At 45.9% G+C, this 14,499-nt stretch overlaps 1 protein-coding gene across 1 annotated transcript in view; it reads right to left on the reverse strand.

Moving 5' to 3' along the window:
- ANKH (ANKH inorganic pyrophosphate transport regulator) overlaps nucleotides 1–12,759 on the reverse strand; it is a 104,006-nt gene extending 91,247 nt beyond the window's left edge. The window contains exon 1 of the mRNA XM_074146436.1: nucleotides 12,181–12,759. Coding sequence (XP_074002537.1) covers nucleotides 12,181–12,276 — 96 coding nt within the window. The 5' untranslated portion in view covers nucleotides 12,277–12,759. The remainder of the gene's footprint in view (nucleotides 1–12,180) is intronic.
- Between the last annotated feature and the right edge of the window lie 1,740 nt (nucleotides 12,760–14,499).

The raw sequence follows: 14,499 nt of genomic DNA on the forward strand, positions 1-14,499 counted from the left end.
AAACCAACTCCCAGAAGTTGCAATAATAACCTCTTACAAAACAGCTACTAATCCTTTTTTTGTAACTGTTCCAAGCTGTCTGTGCATCCCTCACCCCTACGCTGTGTCAACAGCAAAGTGAAACAGCGCTTAGGATCCCTAATGCTATAAGCGTGTTAAGAGTTAAAAATAAATAATTTTTTTTACGCTTTGTTCTTCTGGCTGCAGACATAACCACCTCCCTGTCCAGCCAATTTGCTTATTTCTTGCCATAGCACTCCATACTCGGAGTTCTCAAGAGATAAGGCAAACTCATCTAGAAATCACTGTATTCATATCTATTGGTTTCAGGTGCCGCGACTGTTCTTATCTGCTCTTGAAAAAAGGTCAAGGATATTAGTGAGTCATGTTTTTTCCTCCACTTCTTTCTACAGTTCAGTGCAGGTTATTCTTTATCGCCAGCTGGACGAGTACTACTTTAACATTCTTCTCAGTGCTGGTCATAGAGAACCTGATTGCCTTCTCGTTAAGCTAAATTTACACTGGCATGCCTCCTTTGTCTACTTTAGACTTCCAGAGGGATAAGGGAGGAAAAAATATCTAGTCCATTATTCAGCAAGATATCAGTGATGAAATTACGGCCTGCAGCCGCTTCGTCTGTAAGCATCTCAGCCTTTCTAATGCAGTGAAAAGCTTCCATGACCTGAGAAAGGCATTTGCTGGACATTGGGACTTCTGGGATGTGCTGGTACTTCCGAAGCCAAAGTCGTCAGGCTTCTTCCTTGCAGGCAGCTTCCCCCTTGATCTGAACCTCTCTCTCCTAGTATTCATTTCCCCTTTCAAATCAGTGGATGCACACAGAATATGGCAGGCTCCACATCTGCGGGTAACTGCAAGCGCAACTGAACCCTTGGAGCTCAGTCACAAATATGCAACTTAACATGAGGTTTCCTTGACGAAGTCCCAAGGCAATGATTGTGCCTTTGTTAGTTATTTTCTCCTTAGTGATGCAACCACCCACAATGCGGCAGGAACTTGCAGCTGACAAAAAAGGCATGCCGTGATTAGAACAGCTAGCCCACAACTATACTGGCCTTTTCCGGACAGCGATTCAAAGCTCACCAACAGGTCAAGCCTACAATAAGAAAATGTCAAGAAGACTACCTGCTGTGATTTCTCATAAATTTATTAAAGAGAGAAACGTTGGCCTCTGCACGGTATTAGCAGAAAAAAGCACACTACTTATATATTAGATCCAGAAGGCATTGCTGATGAAAGCTCTTCCCAAGACTATTACAATGCTGGAGCATGTCCTAACCAGTAGACCGTTGACTGCATCTCAGAAAGCTCATATAAGAACAAGACGGTGAATGCTGAAAGGTCGTCATGCTTTCATGCTTTGAAATAAAACACTATGAAGCAAAATGACTTCCCACAAGTATATAAAGAACAGTGGTGCAGTGATCAGGAGCACTCTCAAGGTCACATTTTGAAACGATGAAATTCATGTACAAAACCATCGATTCAAAAAATAAACGGCATTGGCACATGCAAACACCACAACGGCATGTAACCAGAGGCAGCTCAAACTACAAGGGACACATCAGGTACACATGCAATTACCTAAGTAGCTCCATGAACAACTCTTGTCCTTATTTCCTTAATCATTTTGCCTTGTGTATAAGCCAGGAAGAAATCAAGACAGTACTTCAGCACCACTCAGTGTGTAATTCTCCTATAAAGGCAGTCTCCTGATCATGACACACTACATACATGCGCATGCGCATGGGTGCACCTTTTGTATTAGACAAGTACTTGAAAAATCTCTTTATCTGTGGCAAACAGAAAGCTTTTTGTGGACAACTACCTTTGGTGTCTTAAGGATCTGAAAAATGCTTTGTGGTTTGGACTTCCCTTCTCTTTTAAAGCAAATGCTTAAGATTGCGAAATCATTATCCCCCAACATAAACACAGGGGAAGCTGACAGTGCTGTCACACTAAATTTGGAGCCCCACATTACCAGTTGTTTTGTACTACTGAAGTGCAAAGAAAAATGTCTCCGTGACTGTACAAAGCCAAGGACAAGTGGGGTTATTTTGACAGGCTTCAGAAAACTATGAGCAAGAGAGGGCAAAAATTCAAATTTAATAAAGAAGATCATCCAAATATTCAGTGCATAAGATTTATTCCCCACCACCACAGGCTGTGCAAATGGGGAAAACCAGCTACCCTTCCAGTATATCACCTGGTATGTCAACTTCTGCCGGACAGAGTTGGTGGCCAGTTTGACTCAGCTGGCCTCTTGGGCTCAGTGGGTTGCAAATAATCCTAGCATTTAAAGTCATCTCCAGAATGCCACGGTGGGGAAGGAAGTGGGATGGACTGATGGGCTAAGTTACCAAAGTTAATAACAGGATGAGGGCAAAATGGATGGGATCCCTGGTGGCAATTAGGGTGAGGAGCTGCACTGCAGGCTCCAGCCTGGTGACAAAGCCATGCAGATACCTGCGTAACTAAACCACTCCAGCACCCATGCGACAACCAAGCAAAGCAAAGGACCCATAGAACCAAACTGGAAAGACAGTAAAGATGCACGGCTGGGTGTGCATTTTATGGCACTGAAGGACCTGAAACATCCCCTGTGCTTGCTGAGTCTCATCTCAAGGCAGCTATGCCTTTAAACCCTTTCAAAAACTCAGCAAGCCTCCAGTTTAAAAGCAGATTCAAGATCTCCCCTACTTCTGTGATGAAGATGTCTCAACACTCCACTTCTCTCATACTGGAAAGGTCCCTGTATTTTGATAAGCTCATTTTGTTTGGATTTTTCCTCCTCAGCTCTTCCGGGGAGACCCCAGTGCTGCCTATTGCTCACCCAGGCAGGAAAGGGCATGCCGCTTCTGTTACATGCTTCTAAAACGAACAAGACGGGTTTCACAGTCAATACTTTTATTAACGAGGTGACTTTGGTTTCTCTTCCTCACAAGTGCTCTCTGTATGCTGAGCCTGGGAGGCGTCATGTGAAAAACAGAAGCCTATAAGACAAGTGTATCATGATCACTAATCAATACTAGAAATTCTGCATCTCTGAGCTGCAGTTTTGGTATATTTTACCCTAGTATGTATAATTTAACAGGAAGAGGCCATGCTAAGAGCCCATTACTACATTACCCTTCTAGAATGCACTGACTGTCTTTGACGAATATGTGGCTGCCAAGCTGCTTGCCTCCCTCACCAGAAGATATGGTCTTCAGGTTTGACCCACCAAGTACAGCCCTTTCCAGTGATCACAACACTCTTTGCATTCAGTGACTCACTGAATTTGAGCCTACGTAAAACACCACCACCACCTAACAGCATCTAAAGCACAGCACGCTCTCCATGTCACGTTTTAGAAGGAAGTAATGTGTGAGAGGGAGCAAATCCTGATTTTATCTTGGAAAATCATCTGGAAACCTTTGCAGTCTAAACTGTGTTTAACCACCCCAATCTCTCTCATTGCTCCTGGCCACATTCTCCTCCATGGCAGTGATGTAGCTAACCCCGTTTCCTCTCCTTCATGACCACACTGCAGTTCATACAACTGCAGGTGGTTATCAAATGCTTCATTTCTATAATCTTTCCTCTTATGTAACTGACATTTTTCCCCCTCTCACCAGAACTGACAACGTGAAGTGTCTTCCTGGCCCTGTAATGCTGTTAACTATTCATTTTCTTTTCAAATAGGCTAAATGCTTTTTAATTGGTAAGATGCTGACGGAGGAAACGGTAACGATGGACTTACTTGTGCAGGAATCTGTCTTTCATCTGCAGGACAGCAGATTTGAGATCAAAGGCTGCCCAGTTGTTGGAGCACGCTGGTATGTTGGGGCAAGGAAAGTCTTTGCAATGAGGAGGGAGTTGCCAGAGATGGATTGGAGCTACCTCACCTTATCTGGCCATGGCTGCGGAACAGCAGCTGCTGCTCATGGACAGAGAGGTTGTAAAAATAAGATATTGGTCACCAATACACAGCAGAATGAAAGAGGGGTAACACGCTGTGGGTAGGAAGTGAACAGGAAAAAGAATCTAATAAAATCTAAATTAAAATCCTGCATTTTCAGGGAAGTAAATGTCAAATAGTGCCATTAAAAAAACAGGGCAAGAGCCATGGGTGCAGAGCGGTTGCACCCCTTACAACTACACACGATGACCACTGGCTCAATGAAGGAAAAACATCAGTCCCAGCTGGCACGCGTCAATGCTTTCTTCGGCCAGAGCAGGTCAAAGCTGTGCAGACACAGATCTAAGGCCAGCACACGAAAGCTCAGTTATGGCCTGCATCTGACTTCATTCACTAATTTGAGGACGAAACACAGGTAAGAAGCCAAGAAGACAGACTGTCTCCTTGCCAAAAGCCTTTCAAATGCATTTGTCAGCAAATGTGCTAGCATGTGCTTCGGTGCAATGAGCTTTCAGCCCCACAGAACCCCGTACCTTAGGGAATATTTACAAAGAGTCAGACACAAGTAACTAAAAAAATGTAAACACAAATATGCTCTCAAGCTTGTATGGATGTCAGTTTTCTCTGCATCTCCACTGGAAAATTTTCTGGGCTCTGAAAATTAAAAAAGGTTGCAAACCATTGCCTTAGTGATCTAATAGCAATGCAAAAAATCTATGTGAAGGAAATCTCTTGAAAATAAGTTGCGTCTTGCAGTTTATTCGCTTCTCACGCTAGAAGCTGAACTCTTGCTGAACCACTACATCAGTAAAGCAAACTGGGCATGCTAGGCAACAGTGAGCACCCTTTCTCCAACAGTAACACTCCTGCCAAATCAGAAACAGTGACTTTTTGCATCATCTTGGGGAAAATAATTCAATTGGCACATAAGATTTCATGCCATTGTAGCATTTAATTTTTAACAAACTGCTCTTAACTCTCCAGTATTTTTCCTTTGTCCTTTTCTAGAATGCTCTTGAAAAGGTTATGGAGATCAATTGTGGTTTTGCAAGTAACAATGCTGTACTTCAGCCCTCTTTAGAACCAAACGCATGTTGACACCTGGAATTATTCTTAATTAATGTTTCATGCAGGCACTTTTATTCTGCACTACATCAGAAAGGAACTAATCAAGAAAAACTGCATATACAGGCAAATTCTAAAAGCAGGGTTGCAAAGTTCTGTGGAAAATCTGAAAGAGAAGTGATACCATAGAGAAGATGGAGAACTGCAGAGCTTTGCTGTTTCAGACACTGAAGTCCATGGGTTATTTAGGTCTCTTGTTCTCACAGCAGCTCTTTTTTTTAATTCTTCAGCTAATGGTTACCTGAAAAGGCAGCAGCGGTGTCTAAAACCATAGCTACAGCAATATCACATCAGTAGAAAATCGAGCAAGCAGAAGGAAGCATACTCTGATGATCTAATTGCATATTAATATTCCTGTTTTCCTCTCCTGAAAATCCACAGGTTTCCAAGTACAAATAGGATGAAGTATCACCAGCTAGTTAGATTAGCTTGTTAAAATCTAAGTCATTACAAATTTTCCTGAATTTTTTTTAAGAAACACATGTTCTGATATGCCCTTTAAATTGGAATTGAGCTCAGCGGTAATATGTATGTTATTTAAAAACATCACAGATTTCTGAAAGTAGCTACGAAGCAAAATCTGTTTGGAATTGCTCAGTTTTATGCACGGAGGTTTCTGCATGAGCTGGCAGATATATTTAAATTTTCTATTTATACAGCAATTTACATCCATGTTTTACAAACATGAAGGAATAAACTTTGTAACTGCCTTGTGAAACACAGCACTATTTCAGAACTGACAAAACTCACACAAAGAGAGAGATAAATGTTTTGTCTACAATCAAGATAGGAAGTCAATTAATAGCTACAATCTGCACTTGTGGAGCTGGAGCCCTGCATATATGCCTTCTTTGCATATAAAAAGTCACTTTTCTTCAAATAGTCATAAGATTGGTCATGTCATATCAGCCTTTGTATACAACCAAGTTCTCCATGCAGCAGCAAAATGAGTGAAGATTAGAAAGAAATCAGTTCAGACCAAATCAAACGCAAAGAGAAATCAGCTTTCTTGCTTTTGTGAAAACGCAACCAAAAGAAACAAACAAGAAAACCCCTGAAACAAATCAAATGGTCAGTTCAACTCCAAACCAAAAGTTTTACTTTGGGGGTTTCTCTCCCCGACGCAGTATATGGTAGTTCAAATCCCTTTCAAAATTCCAATTTTGAATCCATGTTTTAAAATTAGGCTCAGGGTATTTTCTACTTCAGGCATGCTTAATGGGTATCATCAAGTACAAACTCTGCCAGTTCTTAACAGTCAAGTGCGAGAAAGTCCAGAGAAGTCCTTACTGCTGAGCTGACACAGCCATGGGGCGTGGGAGGCAATGGGAGTGGGAAGCTGGGAACTGGAGGGTTTTGTGGAGGAAGGAGAGGGTAGGATGTAAAAAGAGAAGGTACTGACAAATGAGACAGCACAGATCCTAGCTCTAGATTACATATTTTACACTATGGCAACACGGAGCACTGCAGGGAATGGACTCCTCATTCGAAGGTTCATTGTCATAATTTCAAGTATCATCTGAAATCTTCAGTGGTGATAGCCCCACTGCTCTTCATAACCTGTTTATTTGTACCTTACGTGCTATAAAATGCAAATATATATTGGTTTAGCTGCCGGGAGTATGTGTCTTTGTTACCTTTAAGAACATTAACACATTATTGAGATTCGGCTTTCATTTGCAAATGTTTTATGAGTTCTTTGACTTCTTCCCAGATCTCGGCATGAATTGCTTGCTGTGAAACTCCAGCAAATGCTCTGCGTGACTGGTAAATGCAATGCCTGGTATCTAACACCCACTGCAACTAACGTAGACATAGAAGACTAATTAATCACTCGTGTAGTCTCAAGAATTGTCCATGTGGTCTACAGGGCAGTTAGCACTGGCCTGAAAACCCCCAGTGCTTGGCAGACAACTGTTTAGGAGCTAAGGCTGTAGGGCTCTGGCTGGCATGTAAAAGGAAGTAAAGCCACACTGCTTAGAAGAAAGTCTCTGGAGTCAGTACTGGGGTACAAATTCTGAAAATTATTACTTTGGGTGTGTGCAGTTGGGGTTTTGATCCTTCATATAAGGTCTCACTGGTCTTTCCAGCCACTTCCCTGACTATTTGGCTTGTGAATCCTGCAGGAGAAAAGAATTCCTTCAAAATATCACTTAAAAGTTACAAAAACTTAAAAAAAAACCAATTCTGTTGATAGCATACTCTGTCCACGTTTGCTTCTTCAACACAACTCCATCTAAATTTAATTCACATTAATTTAAAACACACAAGTAGGGCACTTCCATCAACCCACCATACTAATAACGCGGTTATGGTAATACCATATAGTCACGGTCTACGCCACTTACAAGACCTTGTTAGCTTTCTTGTTTATATGGTACTAAAGTCCTACACGATTTAAACGAGTCCCTGACCTCTCACAACAGCAATAACCGGAGTACTTTGCTCTCATACAGCACCTTTCATCTCGGAGCACTTCCAACACATGAATTTTCATTGCATCCCTGTGACACCCAGGTAGGCGTCTAGGCACACTTCAAAGGCAGGGGAACTGTGCCACGGGAAGGTTACGCAACTTGGCCCAAATCCCCGGGGAACAGCTGGGAATGTGAACTCTCCCAGTGCTTGTTCTGAATGTCCGGACAATAACACTTACCCCCAAAATGAGTTTCATAAAGCATTAATCAAAATGTTTAACCCCCTACTAAGTTTGCAAATGGCATGGGCAGACGATAAGCTCACTAATTCTTTTTGATACGTTATTCATGACTTGTTCTCCTTTTCTGGCAACGCTTCTTTTCTTAAGGAAAATAAAAACCAAAACCATTCAAATATAGGAAAAAACCAGGGGGTTTTCAAGCCATTATTGCAAAATAATTTAGAATCCAAGATGTTTAGCACTTCCTTTACAGCTCTCCTGTTTGATCCTATCCTCTACACTGCACGTGAGGTATGGCCATTTCTCTGCAGGACCAGGGCACCCCAGTGACCTCAGGAGAGAGAGGCAGCAGAACGCTGCTTGCTCGGTTTTCGTTTCCAAGGACCCGCGAGCTGCTGAACAACATTATGCCTGCATACCCAACAGTTACATTGGCAAATAAAACTGCCCAACCAACAGCTAGTGACAGCAATTGAAACTAATCATTCAGGGGCGGGCTATTGGAGAGCTAGAAAGGGGAAAAAAACCCCACCTTCCTACTGTTCCCGTTGATAATTAAGGGACTACTGCAGACCAGGTCCTGAGTTCAAAATGTTGCTCTTCTGCCTGGCCCTTGCCACCCTGTGAGCAGCAGAGAGTTACCAATCACATTTGCAAATTGCATTTAACACTGCCTAGGGCTGATTTGGCACTTCTGAGAAAGTTAGTGAACTAATGCGCACCTCAGTTTTCCCCCCCTTTATAATAATGCTTGCTAATGCACATGTACCCATACATTACCAATGAAGCCATCACAATATATGTGAGCAGCTCTGAAGCAGTGTTAAAAGGAGAACTGATGTGGGTGGTGATGGATTTTTGAGCACATGGGATAACAATGGTATTATTTGCTGGGTGAATCGTTTGAGGTTGTGTTGCTCTCCGTCACATGGGAGCAGTATATTTATTTATTTCCAAGCAAGTACATCCAACAATAATTTTCATGGGAGCTGGGATTTTGAGTTTTAATACAAACTCTGCCCTCCAACAGTTGAGCTCTAAATAAAACCCTAATTATTGTGAATCGCGGGATAAGATGTTGAGAGTCGAATGTTCTTACCAGCAGAATGAAAGGGAGAATCTCTCTTCTGGTGGTAAGTGTTAAGCTCTTGGGATGAAAATGCTCTGTTGTGTATATTTGTGTGTGTGTGTGTGTGTACACCTCGAGAAAAATAAACAAATATATGCATGCACACCCACACACTCACACACATATACATACATATTTCTGAGAAGAAGGAACATTGAGTCAAAACATTTGGGACTACTTTCCCGAAGACCTTACTCTAAGAAGAAAATTTCATAAAAGCTACCTAGTACAGTAAATAAACTGTAAGGGAAATCAGTTGCAGAAGAAATTAGTGGAAAAGGGTTAGAAATGGTTTATTTTTCTAATCTACCTTTTTTAGTGGGGGGAAAAAAATCAATCCGGTATTTGTCCAAGATTTTATGAGGTGAACAGATGAGGTTAGCTAACTAGATTGGAACAACTCTGTAATATAGCTTCATCTTTTAGCATTATAGGATTAGGGTCCAAGGGTCAACAGGAGGCTCTTCACTGGCTATAGCGGTTCTGGAAGTGACTGCAGGAGCTGAGCTTGTTAGTTCTTATGAGCATTGCTCCATCATTTTTTACTTCCTAGAAACTAAACAGACTCGCCTTAGCAAGCATCTCATATGGGGCAATGGTGACAGTCATAAACTATGTTCTGCAAATATTCGCTAGCCTGACTGTAAATTTCCCTTAAAGGAGCAAGGAATCTAGAGACAGCCATGTACCAAGGATCTGGCAATTTCCTAGTGATATTTGCTATTGAATAAAACTATTCAACTCCAGAAAAGTCTCTCAAGTCCCTCTGAAAAAAAAGTTAAGATGCTCTTTGCTTCTCACTTTTCAATCTCAGATACGTAAAAGTATTAGGTTTTGTTAAAAAGGCTCTGTTTTGAAGGCTCTCCTTCCAAATACTCTCCCCACTTGCGAGAGCAATGTATGAATACAATGCATAAAAAGGGTTTATGACTCACAGCATTTCTTAAACGCCTCTTCTTCCCTGTCAGGCAAGGTCCACTGTCTCCCTAATTTTTTACAGTCATCTCTTGTTCCTGACCTCTCTCTTCTCCTGTCTCTTTTATAGTGTTGTGGGTAACGTTACTTCATGCAAATTTTACTTCCCTTATCATTCTTAGAAATCTTTATCTGCAGCATACATTCACAGCAGGAGGTACGGCAGCCTTTTCAGAGCTATCTGTCAGCACACCCATTCTTTTATGTTGATTCCATTCAGCCCTGTTATTAAAATTATTACAATTTTGGAGACCAGAAAGGTGACTCGCTCCGCAAGTCAGTATATTTTCAGCAATACAAGTCCAACAACAATGCTCTACAAGTATAAAAAATAACTTTATGCATTATATAGAGAAAAATAAAATCCCTGTCCTTTTGTCTGTAAGAGAATCTCTTCAGACCTGGAGTAACTTTGTCCCTGCCTTGGTTTCCTGATTTCTGTATAGGTAAGTCTCCCACTAGGCTGGTACAAAAAGCATCTTTCCAGCTACCACCCCTGAGCTGGGGTTTTCTGCAATAGTCTCCCTGCTTGCTAGATTTCTCCCCTTTCAATTAAGCACCGCCCCAGGCTGCCATCTGAGACAGGGGCTAACTCCAACTCTCCTGGAAGACCAATCCTATGACTTGGCTGTCAAATAAAACACATTTTCCGAGATGTTTCATCCCTAACACTGTCAAAGTTGGTTAGGTAAGTGTTTACATGTAACATTCACACGTTAACATTCCTCCCATGTCACTGGTACCTGGCCAGACAGAAGGCCCTTCACTTATAAAATTGCAATCTCTTGCTTGCTAATTTTTGAAATCCTGGTCAAGAGCACACTGAAGCCAAGGGGATTGTTTTTTATGGGCTGACACAGATTTTGAATCACGCTGACCTTGTATGAAGCAAACTGTATACATGCACTTGTCATACTCAAGTTTGCTGAGTGAACTGCTTTCAGCTTAACTTCTGCTGTATGTTATTAACATGGCACAGTTATTAGCATTTAAATCACCTTTCTCTTTGTCATTTCTATCTTCAGTTTCCTCCCTCCCCCGAGTATGATTTACAGAAGACTGACTTAGTAGGAAAGTATGTAGTTGTTAGACAAGGACGGAATCGCATTTTTTAGTATCACGGCTTATTTCAATTTAAAGGACTATGGAGCAAAATGCGATTAACACAGCCATGACAAACATATGATTAATGTTAGCTATTTTTTCCCCACTGTAATATTTTTCTTTTCACTTTCTCCTTTACAAATGGGTGAAAGTAACCACTAATTTTCTGGTATCTTTGCCCAAGGAGCATCGGAGCAAGTGCCTATTCTGCCTAGAAAACACGAGCTTCTTAGCCAAACCAAGTGACTTACGACAAGGGTAAAAGGTATTTGAGATGCAGTACTTACTCTGGCTGCCCATCTTAACACTCATGAATAACTATTAGTGTATACTGTCCTACTAAGAATCATACAATCATAGAATGGTTCAGGTTGGAAGGGACCTTAAAGATCATCGAGTTCCAACCCCCCTGCCATGGGCAGGGACACCTCCCACTAGACCAGGTTGCTCAAAGCCCCATCCAACCTGGCCTTGAACGCTTCCAGGGACAGGGCATCCACAACTTCTCTGGGCAACCTGTTCCACTGCCTCACCACCCTTATAGTGAAGAGTTTCTTCCTTATATCTAATCTAAATTTATCCTCTTTTTAGAGCATAATTTCGTTTAAAGCCATTACCCCTTGTGCTATCACTACATGCCCTTGTAAGAAGTCCCTCTGTAGCTTTCTTGTAGGCCTTCTTCAGGTACTGGAGAGCTGCTGGAAGGTCTGCCCGGAGCGTTCTCGCCTCCAGGCTGAATAACCCCAACTCCCTCAGCCTGTCCTCACAGGAGAGGTGCTCCAGCCCTCCCATCACCTTCCTGCCCCCCCTCTGGACCTGCTCCCACAGATAACCTAAATATAATGCAAAACGTAATGACAGGCCCTATACAGCGCAGGGATGCCGCGGGGGAGCCCGGAGGCGGGGGGGGCGGCCGCGGTGCCCCTCGGCACCGCGGCCACTCGCACCACCCCCCCCCCCGCCCGCCTCCGGGCTCCCCCGCCGCGCTGCACTGCGCTAGGGGCTGCTGCACCTGAGCCGCCCCCTGTCAGCGCTTGTTTGGGGGGGATGGAAATAAACCAAACCCGACCCCCGGTGAAGGCATGATGTAATTTCACATTATATAATCCTAAAAAAAAATATATATATACATATATAGATAAGGGAAGAAGGGGGAAAAAACGAGGCCGGCGCGGCCTCTCGTTCCCCTTTACCCGCTGACGCGCCGAGCCCCGGAGGGTCTCCGCGTCCCCCCCTAACCCCCCCGCTTCCCTCCCCCGCCGCCTTTACCTGCTCCCCGAAGTCGATGGCGATGTTGGTGATGCCGAGAGGGACCAGGAAGCGGATCAGGGGCCAGTAGTTGGTGAGGGCTGGAAATTTCACCATAGTCCCAGCTGCGCGGTGACCCCCAGCGCATCTGCCGCGGGAGGACGGCGCGGGGGGGGGGAGGATGAAAGGGCAAAGGAGGAGGGTGCGTGCGTGTCCCTCTGCGTGTGTGCGAGCGGGGAGGACGGGGGGGGGGGGGGGATAAGGGCGAGGAGCAGCAGAGCCCCTTAAAAAATAAAGCAGCCGGGAGGGAGCCGGTCCCTCCCTGTCCGGCGCGGCTCGGCCCTGGCTGGGTGCTGGCTGGGCGGCGGGGCGCGCAGTGCTGCCGCCTCAGCAGGAGACCCGAGAGATCAAGTCCATCCCCGCCGCCCTCCTCCCACACAACAATGATCCGCCGCTGCCGCCGCCGCCGCCGCCGCCGCCGCTGCCGGAAAAAAAAAGAGGAGGGACACCGCCGCCAGCCACTCGTGCGGGCAGCGCTGCCATCCTCGGGGCGCGGGGGACAGGGGAAGGGCCGGGCCGGGGCCTCCCCCCTCGCCCGCCGCCCCGCCTGACGCTCGCCGGCCGCGGCGCCGCGCAGGAAAACACCGCCCTCCTCCGCCGCCGCCGCCGCTGCCGCCGCTGCCGCGGGTCCGGCGCAGGCCGCGGTGCGGGTCGGGCCGCCGCTGGGCGCCGCCGGCGGAGACGGCCTGTGCGGGCCGGCGAGGCGCGGTGCGGGGCAGGCGGCGGTGCGGTGCGGCGGGGCCCGGCCGCTGGGCGCCGCTCCCCGGCGCGGGCCGCCGCAGCACGTGGGTTTGACACAAGCTCAGCGGCAGACGGGCCGGCGGCGGCGGGGGAGAGAGCGGCAGCGAACGGCTCCTCCCGACGGCGGAGCGGCCGCCCTGCGCCCCCCGCCCGCGGCGGCGGGGCCGAGGGGCAGCGGCCGGGCCGGGCACCTGTCCGACCGGGTCCCGCTGGGCCCTGTGGGGTTCCCCCCGTGTGCCTAACCCTCGCCCGCCTCACGCAGCCGGGGGCAGGGGAAGGCTTTTCCCAGCGGTGAGCTTCGGGCCCCGTGGAGCTACAGGGAAGGTGGGGGGTCCTCAACGGGGCGTTAACCAAGGTGTTCTTATGAGGAGCGTCTGAGGGAGCTGGGGTTGTTCAGCCTGGAGAAAAGGAGGCTGAGGGGAGACCTTATCGCTCTCTACAGCTACCTGAAAGGAGGCTGTGGAGAGGTGGGGGTCGGTCTCTTCTGCCAAGTAACAAGCGATAGTACAAGAAGAAACAGCCTCAAGTTGCACCAGGGGAGGTTTAGGATGGGTATTAGGAAAAATTTCCTCACAGAAAGGGTTATCAAACATTGGAACAGGCCACCCAGGCAAGTGGTGGAATCGCCATCCCTGGAGGTATTTGAAAGATGGGTAGACATGGTGAAAGATGGGTAGACATTTGAACGATGGGTAGACAGGGACATGGTTTAGCGGTGGGTTTGGCAGTGTTGGGTTAATGGTTGGACTCAATGATCTTAAAGGTCCTTTCCAACCTAGACAATTCTATGATTCTGTGTCTGACCCATCTGGTCAAACATCCAAAGTAAATAAATGGTGAAGGTTTGCCAATGCAACTGCTTCATTTTTCAAAGTCTCTGCCCAAGTCCTGGGCAAGGGAATGCGTTTGTGGCCCCACGCTGGCTTGCAGGAGGGTCCTCGCTGGCTAGGAGCACAGGTTGCTCTCTGACCCACAGCCTTGACAGATGGAGAGGCTCTGTCTGCGTCAGGAGCGGGGGGAAAGAAGAGACAGAAAATGCCTTCTGAATGCATTGTAGAAGTTTCTCAACACTTTCAAACTCATGGTGGAAGGTGGAGGTTTTTCTGTAATTGAGTTTCTCTGGGGCATTAAGGTTTGTGGTGACACCTTCACCTTGCCACCTTCAATGAGGGTCAGCAAATATTTCAGGAAGGTGGAAGTCCTGTGAGGAATCAGATGTCTATATCTCACCCTCGAAGGAGCAGTGGCCAGCAGAGGGGTGGTGGACAGCCTTCCTCACCCATAGTCTCCTGCACTAAAATGTTCCCATAAACAAGAGCCATTCCACATATTTTGGAGAGTCAACATGAGGTGAGCTCTGAAAATCCTTGACAGGCAGATGACAGACAGGCTATGGGGTGGGGCTGGAGTGGGAGAGGCCTTGATTCCCGGACTGACTTGGCAAAGTCAGCCTCAGCTGTTGCTGGAGGTTTTTTGCCTCCTACAGCTGGAGTTTGTCTCACCTAGCAGCCCTTATGCTGGTACAGCCTTCCTTGTGGA

Source organism: Numenius arquata, chromosome 4, assembly GCF_964106895.1.
Source record: "Numenius arquata chromosome 4, bNumArq3.hap1.1, whole genome shotgun sequence".
Taxonomy (NCBI): domain Eukaryota; kingdom Metazoa; phylum Chordata; class Aves; order Charadriiformes; family Scolopacidae; genus Numenius; species Numenius arquata.